The sequence below is a fragment of the Schistocerca gregaria genome, chromosome 8 (genome assembly GCF_023897955.1).
Source record: "Schistocerca gregaria isolate iqSchGreg1 chromosome 8, iqSchGreg1.2, whole genome shotgun sequence".
NCBI lineage: Eukaryota > Metazoa > Arthropoda > Insecta > Orthoptera > Acrididae > Schistocerca > Schistocerca gregaria.
In genome coordinates, this window is record NC_064927.1 from 493,145,341 (window position 1) to 493,162,483 (window position 17,143).

General features: G+C 42.3%; 1 protein-coding gene across 2 annotated transcripts in view; it reads right to left on the reverse strand.

The window, feature by feature from the left end:
* LOC126284458 (midasin) overlaps window positions 1–17,143 on the reverse strand; it is a 481,989-nt gene that overhangs the window by 429,925 nt on the left and 34,921 nt on the right. For both annotated transcript variants that reach the window (XM_049983379.1, XM_049983380.1), the window contains exons 6-10: window positions 8,124–8,254; window positions 6,092–6,255; window positions 5,834–5,954; window positions 5,274–5,440; window positions 1,532–1,659 (exon numbers count right to left, since the gene is read on the reverse strand). In XM_049983379.1, the coding sequence (XP_049839336.1) occupies window positions 1,532–1,659; window positions 5,274–5,440; window positions 5,834–5,954; window positions 6,092–6,255; window positions 8,124–8,254 (711 nt within the window). The remainder of the gene's footprint in view (window positions 1–1,531; window positions 1,660–5,273; window positions 5,441–5,833; window positions 5,955–6,091; window positions 6,256–8,123; window positions 8,255–17,143) is intronic.

Genomic DNA, 17,143 nt, shown 5'->3' on the forward strand with positions numbered 1-17,143 from the left:
AACTGGGTTCGGATCTGGTTAGTTGGGGGGCTAGCACGTCAAATGGAACTCCCCACTGTATTCCTTGATCCACTCCATCACATTCCTGGCCTTGTGACGTAGTGCACTATCTTGCTAGAAAATGCCCCTACCGTCAGGCAACACAATCGTCATGATGGGGTGTATGTGGTCTGCAACCAGTGTACAACAGTCCTCAGCCATCACAGTGCCTAGCACGAGCGCCACTGGACCCATGGATCGATACACAAATCTTGCCCAGAGCATAATGGGGCCTCTGCAGCGTGTCTCTGTCCCACCATACAGGTGTCAAGTAGTTCTTGCCCTGTCAGATGACAGACTTGCACCCTCCCATCAACACGATAACGGAGATATTGAGATTTATCAGACAATTCACTGCTCTGCCAAAGCGCCAACGACCACTGCCGATGGTCACGTGGCCGTTTCAGTCATACTTGATGGTATTGTGGTTTTCACACTGGCACACGTACGTGTCGGCAGCCGCAGAAGCACGTCATTATTAGTGTTTGGTGCACTGTCAGACACACTTTTATTCTGCCCAGCATCAAAATCTGATGCTAATTCCGCCACAGTTTGCCACCTGTCCTATTTAGTCTGTCCAGCCTACAACATCCGACATCTACAATGACAGTGGTCAACCAACATCACAACCTTTGGATGTGATTTCACCTGGGTTTTGCCATGTGTTGAAAACACTCACCACAGCACTCCTCACACACCCAACAAGTCACGCAGTTTCAGAAATGCTCATGCCAAGAATCTGGGCCATTACAATCTGCCTTCGGTCAAACTCTGATACATTATGTGCCTTCCCCATTCTACACACGGACAGTACACTCACGGATACTACACGCACCACGCACATGTCTGACTAGCTGTCATACCCTGCTGTCGCCTGGACAGATTTATATCAACAGTAGGTCGGTGGTCATAATGTTCTGGCCGATCACTGTATACTTCGGTGTTACTGAGGAACAGAGCAATCACCACCTAGCAGGTTAGTTGTCGTACAATTGCCAAGAGACTTGTTTAAAAATCCTAGGGCAGAAAGAAATGGCTGGGAAATGCTGTAAACAAGATGAGAGGGAGCTGCCTGTTGTGGGGAAAAGGGGAAACAAACAGGTCTGAATGACCTGTCACTCCTTTCTAAGCTTCCACAAATCATCTTCCTTTCCTCTTTGAAATAATAGTTCCATAACATAGGATCAGCAGCTTCAGTTTTAAATTTGCCTATTGGCAGTAATAGAATTTCACCTCTTGTAATACAATAAATCATGCTCAGTGCCGCAACTACACTCTTAATCACGGAGAAAATTAACTTGTTAACGACATAAAGAGCAGCTGCTGAAAGGTAAACAGAGCAGCATAGCGTGTTCCTGTGAAAATGGGAGTAGCACATAGGAGCAAAAATTATTATTTTACAACTGCCCACCTTCAATCAAATAATTCAAAAAGATGACTTCTAGATACGAACATTAACATTAAAATGATTCATTCCTATCATTATCGTCACCTTTCTTGTTCTCGGAAAGGCAGAAGATGTCCACAGCGTCGGCATACACGTTCAATGCAGCGTCTTTATTTCCCTTTGGACTATGTTTGTAAACTTCGCTGCAGCGCACAGCCCATTTCAAAAGATCCCTAAGGGCCAAAACCACAATTAGTTCTACATATATGAAACACATCGACTGGCAGAATTAACAAGTGCATCTACTTCATAATGAAGACTTACAGTAAGATACATCAAGGTTACGATCTGATTATGTGAATCATGAGTATTCAGATATGCAACATGTCAATGCTCAGAGAGAGAGAGAGAGAGAGAGAGAGAGAGAGAGAGAGAGAGAGAGAGAGATACTATTGTCTTGTTTTTACACAATCTACAATCAATTTAAACATTCACCGTTCTTAATATTGTTTTATTTTCTTTAAACCATCAACTTATTCTCCAAATTATGTTACAAAAATAATTTTTTTATTCATGAAAAACATTCTGTAATGAATGACAGTACATATCAACATATAAACAAGGCATTTGAAGCTCCAAATAATGAGTTACAAAATTTTTAAAATTGCTGATAATAAAATCCCGAATATACTTGTGCACTGGACTTTGACTAAAATATCCTGAAACTTGTAGTCATCAATTAGTTTCCATGTAGCTATGAAGTCCAACCATGTATTTCACAACGGTTTCCTGTGAACATAAATTGTGAAAAAGCTGGCTGCAGCAGAGTAGATGTTTTTATCTCCTACAATTGGCAAGCATTTGATGCTCGGCAGATGAAGTGTCACTTTCAGTCTCTAAGGAAGTAACATTAGATTCTTCTTCACTTTCTGGGCTGCTAAATTCTATGTCGAACTCAGGATCACTACAGTAACCTTTTTTGAAAGTACTGCCTAAACTACAATATGGGAGGGGTGAGAGGGGGAAGAGGGTGAGAGGGGAGAGGGGGGAGGGGTGAGAGGCGGGAGAGGTGGGAGAGGGGGGAGAGGGGCGAGAGGGGGGAGAGGGGCGAGAGGGGGGGAGAGGGGCGAGAGGGGGGAGAGGGGCGAGAGGGGGGAGAGGGGCGAGAGGGGGGAGAGGGGGAAGGGGGAGAGGAGCGAGAGGGGGGTAGAGGGGGGTAGAAGGGGGAGAGGGGGACAGAGGGGGGGAGAGGGGGAAGAGGGGGAAGAGGGGGAAGAGGGGGAAGAGGGGGAAGAGGGGGAAGAGGGGGAAGAGGGGGAAGAGGGGGAAGAGGGGGAAGAGGGGGGAGAGGGGGGAAGAGGGGGAAGAGGGGGGAAGAGGGGGGAGAGGGGGGAGAGGGGGGAGAGGGGGGAGAGGGGGGAGAGGGGGGAGAGGGGGAGAGGGGGGGAGAGGGGGGAGAGGGGGGGAGGGGGGAGAGGGGGGAGGGGGGAGAGGGGGGAGAGGGGGGAGAGGGGGGAGAGGGGGGAGAGGGGGAGAGGGGGGAGAGGGGGGAGAGGGGGGAGAGGGGTGAGAGGGGGGAGAGGGGGGAGAGGGGGGAGAGGGGGGAGAGGGGGGAGGGGGAGAGGGGGAAGGGGGAGAGGAGCGAGAGGGGGGTAGAGGGGGGTAGAAGGGGGAGAGGGGGACAGAGGGGGGGAGAGGGGGGAGAGGGGGGAGGGGGAGAGGGGGAAGGGGGAGAGGAGCGAGAGGGGGGTAGAGGGGGGTAGAAGGGGGAGAGGGGGACAGAGGGGGGGAGAGGGGGAAGAGGGGGAAGAGGGGGAAGAGGGGGGAAGAGGGGGAAGAGGGGGAAGAGGGGGAAGAGGGGGGAGAGGGGGGAGAGGGGGGAGAGGGGGGAGAGGGGGGAGAGGGGGGAGAGGGGGGAGAGGGGGAGAGGGGGAGAGGGGGGAGAGGGGGGAGAGGGGGGAGAGGGGGGAGAGGGGTGAGAGGGGGGAGAGGGGTGAGAGGGGTGAGAGGGGGAGAGGGGTGAGAGGGGGGAGAGGGGGAGAGGGGGAGAGGGGGAGAGGGGGAGGGGGGGAGAGGGGGAGAAGAGAGGGCGAGAGGGGGAGAGGGGGAGAGGGGGAGAGGGGGAGAGGGGGAGGGGAGAGGGGGAGAGGGGGAGAGGGGGAGAGGGGGAGAGGGGGAGGGGGGAGAGGGGGAGAGGGGGAGAGGGGGAGAGGGGGAGAGGGGGAGAGGGGGAGAGGGGGAGAGGGGGAGAGGGGGAGAGGGGGAGAGGGGGAGAGGGGGAGAGGGGGAGAGGGGGAGAGGGGGAGAGGGGGAGAGGGGGAGAGGGGGAGAGGGGGAGAGGGGGAGAGGGGGAGAGGGGGGAGAGGGGGAGAGGGGGAGAGGGGGAGAGGGGGAGAGGGGGAGAGGGGGAGAGGGGGAGAGGGGGAGAGGGGGAGAGGGGGAGAGGGGGAGAGGGGGGAGAGTTGTCAAGTATCCAAAGCTGCACACAGTAGAGATGATTTCTAGGCCTAGTGACAACCACCTCAAGCAAAACACGACAGCCAGGCTAAAGATGTAGTAGCAGATGCTCTCTAGTAGCCGAACCCTTACCTACGGATAGAAGTAGGGTTTCATTTCTTTGAAGGTCTTTTCTTAATTTGCCGGAATATACTTGGGATTGTAAGTTTCAGTTAAAATAAAAATAAAAATGAGTTAACTTGGTGTTTTATGTTAAGCAGTTAGAAACTACAACAGTTTTCTGTTCTAGTAGCCCTAAAAACACTTTTCTGTTGTAGTAGCCCACAGGAGGATTTTTTTTAAAAAAAGGGACAGACAAACCACAAAATTCAAGTAATACAAGTTTTTTCAAAAGTTGGCACTAATAAACACTATAAGATGAAACACAGAGGCCATGTAGAAATCTGTGTTAACTGCAAGACCAAACATTCTGACCCATCATAACACACATTCTTGAACCTCATGGTGGCCAGTCAATCATGCAGAGCAATATGCAGCATTTCCAGTATATTTATTTCACTAATTAATTATCAGGCAGTACAGCTGGCCAGGAGATGAAATGTGAAGTAATGCATATAAAAGTCACACAGCACTGTCAGATAAACAAATATTCCTTTGGCTACAACAACAATGAGTCACACCTGGAATCAGTCCACTCCTTCAAATGCATTGATACAATAATTTGTGGGGATTCAAAATGAAATGATCACATTGGCTCCGTCATAGGTTAACACAGGTGCTGGACTTTGCTTCACTGGTAGAATACTGGGAAATTGCATTAAGTTTACGATTGCAGAGTGTTTACAAAACACTTGTGCAACACATTACTGAACACTGCTCCAGTATGTGGGGCCTGTATCAAATAGGAGTGGCAAAGGATACTGAATGTATAAACAGAAGGGCAGCACAAATGGTCGCAGGCTTGTTTTTCCTATGGAACAGCATAACAGAAAGATCCTGTACTAAGTGAGGGGTCCAGGAATATATAACAGCCAGCTACATGTTTTTCCTGTAAAGACTGTGAAAAAAAAAAACTAGACTAATTACAGTGAGAACAAAGGCATTTCAGCATTTTTCCAATGTTCCACACACAAATGTAACAGGAAGAAACCCTATTATGTTACAGAATGGAATGTACCCACTGCCATGAATTTTACACTGGTTTGCACAGTATGAATGTAGATACATAAAGGCTGAAGGGGAAGGGAAGGACAGAGGAAAAATGGTGAAGGACAGAGGAAAAATGGTGCACTGAAATAAGTAATGAGATGTGATCAAGCCAGAATTCCATGCACACATGTCACAAAAAAGGTTGAGCCTTTATCCAATGACTGATACAAACAATTTATACCTTGTGGAAGTGAGTCTTCCACTTCCCAGCTTCTGCTTCAGCTCTTCAAGAATACGTTTCTTTATGGGATTCTTAACCATTTGTTCAGGATTCTCCTCATGCCTTCCTTGTGAAAATACTGAGAAGGTGTTTATTAGATTTTCAGCACTGTGCTCCAGAACAGGGAACTGAAATATAAAATAATTTCCAAGTACATCACTTAGCAAACGTTACTGTTGTAACAACAAAAATAATCAATTTTTGACATTATAATGTAATTGGATAGGTAAAAAAATCTGCTCGCCAAGTGTCAGCAGGAGAACACACACATGAAAAAAAGGTTTTACTTAGGCAAGCTTTTGAAGCCAGTAGCTGTTTCTTCCAGCAGAATGGCTGAAGGAGAAGTAAGAAGGGTGGAGGGAAAGGAATTAGAGGTTTAGGAAACGGGGTAATCAATTTCTGACAATATAATGTAACTGGATACATACTCAGTGAGTAGATTTTTTTAAATCCAATTAAATGTAATTGTTGAAAGATTCTATTTGAAGACGCAACTGAATTAATTTTGAGCAATTACTTACCACCCCCTTGACAACTTGTAGCAGTTCTGCCTTTTTAAGAGGCTTGATATCCACAGTGATCCAATGAGACTCCAACAGTGATGATGACACACTTATCTTTTCACTTCCACTCTTTGTAAATCTATGAAAATGAGATGAAAAATGTGAAAGAAATTTATAATTTAAATTTCAAACAAAGGGCCTATGGATTTAACTAGAGTTCTTGCATTCGACCAATCATTTTTCGTATTTTTTTGTAATTCTTAGATCTATACCAACCTACGAGTCAAGAACAGTTGAAACCCACGAGCTACTGGTATTGAATCGCGATATCCTGGCACAAAAAGATGTCTTGTTTCAAGAAGAGATGCCAAAACAGAAGCTAAATCACTTGGTGCTGAATCAATGTCTTCCAGCAATAACCAATAGCCTTTTTCAACAGCCTGTAAACAATGAAATGAGAAAATTACTGTACCTATTAATTTATACGCAATGTAAAATTTACAGTAACAGCTATATTACAATGGATGTACCCAATATTATCAAAAACAAATATGAAACAACCACAGTAAGCTGCAATGACAAATGGGAGCTAAACATAATATGCGGATTACATGTAAAAATATAAATACTAATATATTAAAAACAAAGATTCCAAGACTTACCAAGCGGGAAAGTGCCGGCAGACAGGCACAATGAACAAAGCACACAAACACACACACACACACACACAGAATTACTAGCTTTCGCAACCAATGGTTGCTTCTTCAGGAAGGAGAGGGAAAGACGAAAGGATGTGGGTTTTAAGGGAGAGGGTAAGGAGTCATTCCAATCCCGGGAGCGGAAAGACTTCCCTAAGGGGAAAAAAAAGGACAGGTGTACACTCGCGCGCGCGCACACACACACACACACACACACACACACACACACACACACATATATATCCATCCGCACATACACAGACACAAGCAGACATATTTAAAGGCCTTTGTGTGTGTGTGTGTGTGTGTGTGTGTGTGTGTGTGTGTGTGTGTGTGTGTGTGTGTGTGCGCGCGCGCGGCGCGCGCGAGCGAGCGAGTGTACACCTGTCCTTTTTTTCCCCTAAGGGAAGTCTTTCCGCTCCCGGGATTGGAATGACTCCTTACCCTCTCCCTTAAAACCCACATCCTTTCGTCTTTCCCTCTCCTTCCTGAAGAAGCAACCATCGGTTGCGAAAGCTAGTAATTCTGTGTGTGTGTGTGTGTGTGTGTGTGTTTGTGTGCTTTGTTCATTGTGCCTGTCTGCCGGCACTTTCCCACTTGGTAAGTCTTGGAATCTTTGTTTTTAATATATTTTTCCCATGTGGAAGTTTCTTTCTATTTTATTTACAATATAAATACTAATTATAATATGAAAAATAGAAACTCCTGGGTGGGATACAACCGATGAAATGAGTAGTGACATTAAGTAGTGGAATGGCATGCTTAACGATGTATCAGAATTTTCAAATTTCCGTTCTTCTCCAGTGTTTCCACACCTGCTCACATAAACACACTAGCTCCATTCTGTTTGTCTATGTTCTTATTTATTATTTAACACTATCTGTATACAATTAAAGGCTGTTTTTACTCCCCGCCTCATTGGAAATACTAATTAAATTATGGGGAATAATCAACTGATAGTAGTCAAGAAAAATTAAGAGAGTGAGATGAGAATTACCTTATGTCTAATAAACAAAAATAAACTCATGAAATTAAAAGATAAAAACCATCACCTAGTGTTTCTAACAAGAATGGGGCATGCAATATGCAGAGAAATTTCTGAAGTGAAGTGTCTTTCTTACATGACAGAGAAATTACAAGAAATATTGCTCAGAATGTAATCCAGTGTTTATCTCAAATCTGAATATGACACTAACTTGTGTCAGGAATCAAACGTTATTTCCATGAATTTTCATTACAAATCCTTTTTGTATATTGAAACATTCATTATTCCTTTCATTTTATTTTTAATACATATGGTATTAGTAAAGCTTAGCCACTTTTTTTCTCTTGAAGGAAAACAAATATATAGGTATCATCAATTTATACTGCCCTTGCAGATGCAAACTGATTCCTGTGTAACAGACCTTTGTTCTTACTGTACATGACTCATCTTTCACACAAAATACGCCTCATTTGTAATAACAATAATTAGCACAGTTTTTAAAAGATATCTTCAATTAATTACACTTTACTAAAAATTACATTTTACTAAAATTTATAATACTCATCACATTTGAATGAGCTCAGTGAGAACTAGAAGCAATGTTCCTAATCAAAGTGTTTCTTACCTCTGTAAGGACTCCAGACTGCCAAACAAATTCCCCAGGGATATCAGTGCAGCGATATGAACCAAGCAGCATTTTGCTGTCTGTCTGATCACCAAGCTGGATTTTACTCAGGTGTGGGAGGCCACCACGCCCTACAAATATGACATATTTGCTGTAACACTGGAAATTTTCTACCAAATGGCATACTAACCATTCAATACACTAATTCATGCTGATTTTAACAAGAAACAAGACATGCTCAAATAAGAATAGGCTGAATATTGCAGAAATAGCATATCTGGTCTCACTGTGGCTAGCTGTAATTTAATGCTTTCAATACATGACACATTTCATATTCTGAAAGAACTTACATAACACTCTTTCATATGGGGATTGTCCACAAAATACGGAATGTTTTCACATAACCTCATAAAAATGAAAAATTACAACACAAAACTTATTTACAAAGATCCTGTACCTTACTCGATTTTTCAATGTAGTCAACATAGCAGTCAAGACACTTATTGTTACATGAGGTAAGTTTTTCAATTCCCATATTGTATTGTTCTACAGCCAAGATGTGAGCAAAGATGTCACTTTTGAGGTCTTCATTGTTAATGAACTGTTTCCTTTCTAAAATTACTTTAGTGTCAAGAATATGCGAAAAACACTTGGACCCAAGCCAAGCTGTAAGGAAAATGTCCAGAAACTTCCCATTTAAGACACTGATGTTCTTGCTGTGTTTATGCTGATCCATGAGGCCATGCACTGTCACAAATCAAAAACGTCTTTGCCGGCAACATTCCATCTCTCTCCTTTTGAATAGCAGGTCAAAATTGTTGAAACATTTCACAGCAGGCCTCTGAACGGATTGTTCCTCCTCTTGCCACGAACTCAGAAAACAAATGACACTACACACTTCGCATCTGGTGGGATTCTTGACGAGTGTTTCCATTTCAAAATGTTACAGAACAAAGAGGTGTGACCATTCTGTAGGGAACCTCAGCTCACACTGAGACAGGGAAAGGAAGTAACTGGCAGACCTGAGATTGCAGTGTTGCGGGTCAGGGCCAGGCATGAGGCACAATCATTCTTTACTTTTTGGATGACCCTCTTATATTTCTCCAAATACAGAATTATATGATGTTGTTGTTGTGCTCTTCAGTCCTGAGACTGGTTTGATGCAGCTCTCCATGCCATACAGTGAAGCTGCATGCTCTCAGGAAAAAATTACGGCTATAGTTTCCCCTTGCTTTCAGCAGTTCACAGTACCAGCACAGCAAGGCCGTTTTGGTTAGTGTTACACGGCCAGATCAGTCAATCATCCAGATTGTTGCCCCAGCAACTACTGAAAAGGATGCTGCCCCTCTTCAGGAACCACACGTTTGTCTGGCCTCTCCACAGATACTCCTCCATTGTGGTTGCACCTATCTGTATCGCTGAGGCACGCAAACCTCCCCACCAACGGCAAGGTCCATGGTTCGTGGGGGGGAGAGGGGGGATTATATGTATGAGAATGAAATACAAAGACAATTATTTATGACATGTGACAATGTGCTAATTTCCACTGGAGCTAAATTAACACACACCAGATTAAATTAAACTAAAACTAGTAACAAAAATAAAATTTAAGAAAGGAGTAAAAAAGAAAAAGTAAATAAAAAGTAGTAAGATAATAACTGCTGAAAGCTTCCAAAGAACTCAAGTTTGTTAGTTAAAACCAGAATAATCAAGAAAAAAAAATCTACTTTTCTTTTCTAATATTTACTTTAGAAGTTGGGAAGCCAAACAAAAACTTAATACAGAAAGAAACAATTTTGGTGCACGAGAATTTATTGACGTCAGTTCATTATTTCAGACATGAAACAGCCTAGATCAGGTTTTATGTACCTGTTACGATCAGTCTTGGCCGAACTACGCCACCTTTGGACATTCAACTAAAATAATGGACTGGTGCTACAAACAACATTGGCTGTTGTGTGTCACTAAAACCAATGACACCTATCAGCTGATGCAGGTGGTAGCAATAGTCCAGTATTTTAATTGTAAATATGAAAAGGGTGTAATATGACAAATTTATCATAATGGTTGCATAAAATGTGATCTAGGCTGTTTTGTGTAAAACATAAGAAATAGGTGCATCATAGCACGAAATAGGGGATAGGTCCCTTGGAAAACTGTGGACTCATTCTCACTGAAAAACTTTGTACGCCTTCCCAAAATGTGACCTCCTGGCACAGTGCATTCTAGTGTGTTCTTTCACTGGAGAAGGAATCAGTGAAACGACTGGAAATTCCTAATCCATAAGCGAGTTCACAGTACCCACTCTCACCTTCACCGAATGCAGCTTCTTGTTCCTTTCACTCTCTGCCACTTGTCAACCCCACAAAATGCAACCCTTTGCCTCAACAGAGAAGACATCACATATTACATCCCTCCTTGGCTGCTGCAGCTGTCCATTTGCTGCACCATATTCTCAGGTCCTGATAACCAGCATAGCACCCCCATTTCCAGCTTCAACAGGACGGAGGGGGCTCAAAATATTTTACACTACAGCCTGTGAAGTGCATGCACAAAATGGGTTTCCATTTACATTTAGGGAGTTGTACTAGGCGAGGAATTTTGTATCTCAAATACTTCTCAGTTGCTCAGATTGCATATACTTCAGTGCCACAAACAGTCAATTCATTTAGTAATCAACTCTTGAGGACATTATCAGGATACACCACGAAACAGCTAATATTGCTCCAATGTTTAGAACGAACAGCACAGACATGCACATAATCACAAATCTGACTTAATATGTTACAAATTTTCATCAAAAAATTAAATTGAATATACACTCTCTCTCTCTCTCTCTCTCTCTCTCTCTCTCTCTCTCTCTCTTTCTTGTAAAATAATGCTGGGAAAAAAAATTAGAACACCTGGAAAGATGTTAATGTTGATCCGATGACAGATTACGTCACATGGGGGACGGGGAGGGATGTCGGTGTACTGATAATAGTTTCAATATCATCCAACAGTGGATGGCATAACGGTATAGCTACCAAAATGCTGTCTGTGTTTACCCATTAAAAGGGAATCCCTATGACCATAAGACTAAATGTGGTGCTCCAACTCTCACCTCTGGTGTTTGTGAAGAAAATACTGACAAGTGCTCGGTAAGTGACAAATGTTGTTCGATCAGTTCATGCTACAAGATGATGATGTAATGCTTGTTCTCTCTCTCTCTCTCTCTCTCTCTCTCTCTCTCTCTCTCTCTCTCACACACACACACACACACACACACACACACACACACACACACACACACACACACAGTCTATGAAACAACATGCCCTACAAGATGACACAGTTTCCCTTGCCAGTACAATTGCTGTACCTGTATCAGAGCAAAGGTGTGGGATACGATGGCACAACAAGTGACTCTTATACGTGCAACTCAAAGACCTACACAAACAGATTGAGCAGGTGTGGAATAATGTATCACAAAACAGCACCCGTCACCTCTACTATCGACTGCATGCCAGAGCCAGCACCTGCAATGCTGCACTTGAAGAACACACTGAGCACTAATACGGCTGTTTCAGCATCCTTCCACAAATGGTACTCCAGAACCAATTGAGCAATTCATCTGTAAATGTAATCACTCTGTGTACTCCATATGTGTCACTTCTATAATAAAATTTGGATGAATCAGGAAACACCCTCCAATTCTTTATTTATTTATTTATCCCCCCCCCCCCAGTAACATTAGTACCAAACATACTGGATGACAGACAATTACAACATACTGTGTGATAAGGCCTGAAATGTGGTTCACACCACGTGTCACAAGGGTTTATTTCACATGAATCTCAAATTCAAATATTACATGGAAAGGGGAAGGCAATGGGGGAGGGGGGAGGGGGGAGGAGGGTTGAAACTTAGCCACTGAGAGCAATATGTCAGGCACATCATGAGAGGAACAGCCTGCTGACAGATAGTAATAATCCATAGAGCCTCACCACAGAGGCTGGTCTGTAGCTAGTTCTGCAGGTATCTGTGGCCAGACCTAAATGCTTGTGGTAAATAGAATATGTAAAGGACTGTGTCCCTTGTCTGCAGATGTAAAGGTCTTTTTGAGATCCCACAATTCTATGGGGACCATGCTAAAAACCTTACGAAACAAATACACATGTCCTGTCAACTGCACGGTTATTAGCATACTTAAACACTCAGTGAAAAATGTGAAGAAAATCTCAAAAGTTCTTCAACTGAAACCATAAGATCTTTGTTAAAAGTCCATTTTTAGTTTCTACGACACTCCCATAAATGTACAGATTCACCCTCTTATACAAAACCTAAAATTGCTGTTAAAATACAGGAAAGCAAGGAACAGCCTAAAGCATTAGGAAGGATACTGTGGAAGGCTAATCATTTAGAGAAAATATCTGTGTGTCAGCCACTCTTGAGTACAAACTAAAATCTCCTACCTAACATTCAGGTAGACTCTCAAACAAATCACAGAACCGAGCTACGAGTACCGTATGCATCACATCGTCGGCTAACTTATGGTGACAGATCAGCCGGTAAACCAGTTGTTGTAGTTGTCCTCTCATAAAATAAAATACAACAGTTTAAATGTGGAATAAGAAAGTCACAAGCATTGTACACCGGTGGGTCATCTTCAGGAAGAGAAACCCATGTCACAGGATAAGGTCCTAAGGAGAGGAACATTCACATTACTTCCCCTCACCTGAATGGCCAAAAAGAGGAATACTTAAGCCATAGTTTTTTATTTCTTAATTCTGGCACCGCTTCCTCAAACTAGTACCTCAAATATGAGGTAATAGCCCATATTGGATGTCCCTTGCAGGCATCTTAGACCACTCCATTTCATTTAATCCCCACAAGTTCTGGCACCATGCAGAATGACACATCCCTGTTCCCTCCTCATTCTTATGTCTACTGGTAGTGTAAGAAGTCTGTTATGTACTGTAGTTGCTTGTCCATTGTGTACAAGTGCTGAATAAATTGAATGGTGCTCACGGAGCTAAAATAGTTACGGAACCCAGCAGCTCAAATACATCTCACCGATACAGGGCCCTCAAGACTGCATAAACCATAGCATCATGAAATTCAAACTCATTTGGTAGGTCAACCTTGAGGATCAACCACAGATCAATCGACAGAGAATCCCCCTTTAGACCCAACCGTATTTACTAGAAGAGAGTTAGGTCTTCAGTTAAAATATTATAAAAAAGTTGATTTGAAAACACAGTCTGGGGTACTATTTTTTCTGTACCTTAATAACTTTTAAATTTCCCTAGACCTCTTCAAAAATCATGGCGATGGTTGGCCCACAATAGGCCCAACGCAGAAATATAGGCTCTACAAGGGCCTCTTCACACTTAATTTGTAAAGGAGCTACAGACAGAGATTGGTGACTGTAGCATGACCAATAGATTGTACACTTGGTGCACCATAATGACCTGTTACCAACTTCAGTACAGGAACTAAGTAAGGAGCTCATCTTTAAGGCCACTTTTACAAGACCAATCCACTCACGATGAACAACATCAATGGTTTTAAGGTATGAACCACGCAGACCCATAATAAACAGTACTTTTATAACCAAACGGTGGCCTAATAAAAGTGTTGTTGAGCTGAAGGCATTTGGGTCTGTCTGTTATCCACACCATATAACTAATGCATTTTATAATACATAGTCCTTTTGTCTTTCGATTGTTCAAATATTAGATCACAGGAACCACATTAGTCTACAACATGAGTTGATAAGAATGTACCTCACTCAATGTTTAAAACTGAGGTCTGTATCATTCACGTTGAGTTAAGGTAAATTAAACACTTGGTGAGAATGGTTAAAACAAACACAAATGTCTTCTGTAAAGATAACTTAAAAATCTCTACTATTTGTCCACTTAAACCCCTTAATAGTGAGCTGCAGCAAGTAGGTGGGGGAGGGGGGCAGGGTCTTACAAGGGTAGAGGCGGAGCAGAAAGTAACAAAATTATTCAGAAACAGTCAGCACTTTACAGCACTCCCCGTTGTAGACATCATTCTATCAATCACTATAGCAAATAAAATGACACTTTAAACACTGAGGCACATTATTCAGACGCACAAGGCTAACAGATGGGATGTGGCCAATGTGCCACCTGAAGTATAATTTAGACAGGAAAAACTGATTGAATAGGAGATATCAACCGAAAATACACACAAGCTGTTGCTCATGGCCGAAAGCTCGACGTGCAGCTACCTCCAGTAAGCTCAGTCACTGGCCAATGACAGCTCCCGAACTCAAATTAGAAGGAGCTGTGACACTCCTAAGTTTATAAACGCTGTCTCTGCCATTCTTACTTCGCATGTTCCCCCCCAGCAAGCGTGACATTGCAACAGTTACTTGGGCCAGCGCGTGCCTGCCGTGGTTTCAGGATAAGTATTGTGTTCCTCCAAGAATGTGGAAGTTGACCTACAGGCAAAATTTGATTAAAGAGGAAGATTTCGTAGCTGCCACAATAGAATATATTAAATATGATCAATACCAGGAGCAGTTGCCACAGCTTTGGATAAAATCTGTAAGAATTCAACACAGTTATCAGTGAAATACTTTTTCCCCCTTTGTCACATATGTAATTGTTTATTTATCATTATGACCAATCAAATTAATTTTGTGTAATGACTGTGAAACAATTATGAAATGTATGTATGTTAAGGGTGATATGTTTTACAAAAAATGAAAACTATTCTGTACAACAATGTAGGAGACACACTGGCAATGTCGAAGATTCAGCACTGTACAAATCACTGAAAATTAAAACATCTTTGTGAACGGGAATGGATTGCAGTTGAAAGGAGTGGTGGTGGTGGTGGTGGTGGTGGTGGTGGTGGTGGTACAGGGGGCAATGGTGGAACTTTGAAAGAGGCCAGACATAGAGTTGTGTTTACGGCACATTGGAGACAAGAGCGGCAATCACTGCTTGCTTCAAGTTGCACTGCAAGGTACTACAGCCACAGTACACTGAATACTTGAATACTAGTTATGAGAGTGAGTTGTACTGAAGGAAGATACTAACGAATAGTAGCAACCACTTGGCTACTGTTAAGTACCAGGAACATTAGCATTGGGAATCGAGCAACCACAGTGTGTAAAAACTTAACACTGTTGCCACCAACCTACTACTGCACATCTGCAACAGTGAAAACTGTAGGATCAAACCGCTGCAGACGTTTAATGATGTAAAATGCTTGCTAGCATTTTGCATTCGAGGAACAATATAAGTTTTGTATGAAATTTAAATGCTGACATTGAAAATCATTTTCATAGGTCATTTTCACTTGGAACATGGTCCAAGGTCTATTGTACTGTATTTCGAGTGCCATGCCATAAATGATGATTGTGATGATTATATTTTTTAATGTTACTACAAAATGAAACTAAAATTTATCTCTATTTGAAAGTTAGTTGTCAACTGTCAGATACTCTGAGAAGAAAATAATTATTCGATGAATTTGCTATACACTCTCTGGATTTTGATCTTCGTATTTAATGTGTGTCTAAAACTCTATGACGTGCATACTATTTATAGTGGAATATATACGGATAAAGCTCAAAATGGTGCAACACTATTTTGTTTATCTAATAGTCTATCACTGATTATGAATTTTACAAACGTTTACAGTTAATAGCCTTTTGTATGTATTAATACACAAAACTGCATATGTGGCATATTTTAATTATATAGCAGTAAGTACAGGAGAAGACTGAGAACAGTGGGGATTATGCTTTTTGTGCAATTCACCTAGTACTAGACACTGCCAGTGCTTTCAGACAGAGCTAGAAGGGCTACACAGCATCCACTTTGCCCTAATATGCAGAAATTTCAGTAGCTTCTTTGTGAGAAATGCTTTGTACTGCACATCCGCTTCTCACTGAGCAGCATGTGCAGGGACAGAGAGCCTAATGACAGGTCAACAGCAGGTGCAGTGTCACAAAACTGTTGACACTGGAACTGGCACTCCTACCGCCTGCTCGATCACAGGTAATGTCAAAATTTACTACCCTGTAATCCAGTATGTTAATAAGTTTCTATTTTAATACGCTGCAAATTCCATAAAAATTGGTTCCGTTGCATTGTTTTTTTTATATTTTTGTGTGGAGTAATTTAACATGACGGGGCACTGAAGTTCATCCATTGGCCATTCTAATGCCTACCACACCTGCCAAGGATCCTAAGAAATAAGAAAATGAATTTAATCAGGACATCAAGCTGCCAATTCCTCTTTCTTTCCCAAAAGTAACTTAAATTAATCCTTCAGTTTTGTTGTAAAAATGTTTGAAGACAAAATAAGGGACAAGGGATCATTAACTCTGTTGACAAAAAAGTATTTCATCTATACTCCAGCACAAAAATGGAAAATTTAGAATGGAATGCAACAATATTATGAACAAGATAGTTCCCACCCACCAAAAGTGACTCACCAAAAGTGGTGAGTAGGAACTACGTTTTTCGTAGTACATCTACATCTATATTCTGCAAAACAACTGTGAGGTGCGTGGCAGAAGGTGCATCCCATTATAGCAGTTATTAGGTTTTCTTCCTGTACCATTTGCAGATGGTGCATTAGAAGAATGATTGTCTGAATGCCTCTGTGCATGTAGTAATTAGTCTAATCTTATCCTCACGATCCCTATATCAGCAATACATAGGGGGTTGTAGTATTTCCCCAGAGTAATCATTTAAAGCGGGTTTGTGAAACTTAGTAGACTTTCTCGGGATAGTTTACACCTGTCCTCAAGAGTCTGCCAATTCAATTCCTTCAGTATCTCTGTGACACTCTCCAACAGATCAAACAAACCTATGAACATTCGTGCTGCTCTTCTCTGTATACGTTCAATATCTCCTCTTAGTACTATCTGGTACGGGCCCCACATACTTGAGCAATATTCTAGGACATGTCGCACAAGTGATTTGAAAGAAATTTCTTTTGTAGACTGATTGCACTTCCTCATATTCTACAAAGTGTACAACTTTTCT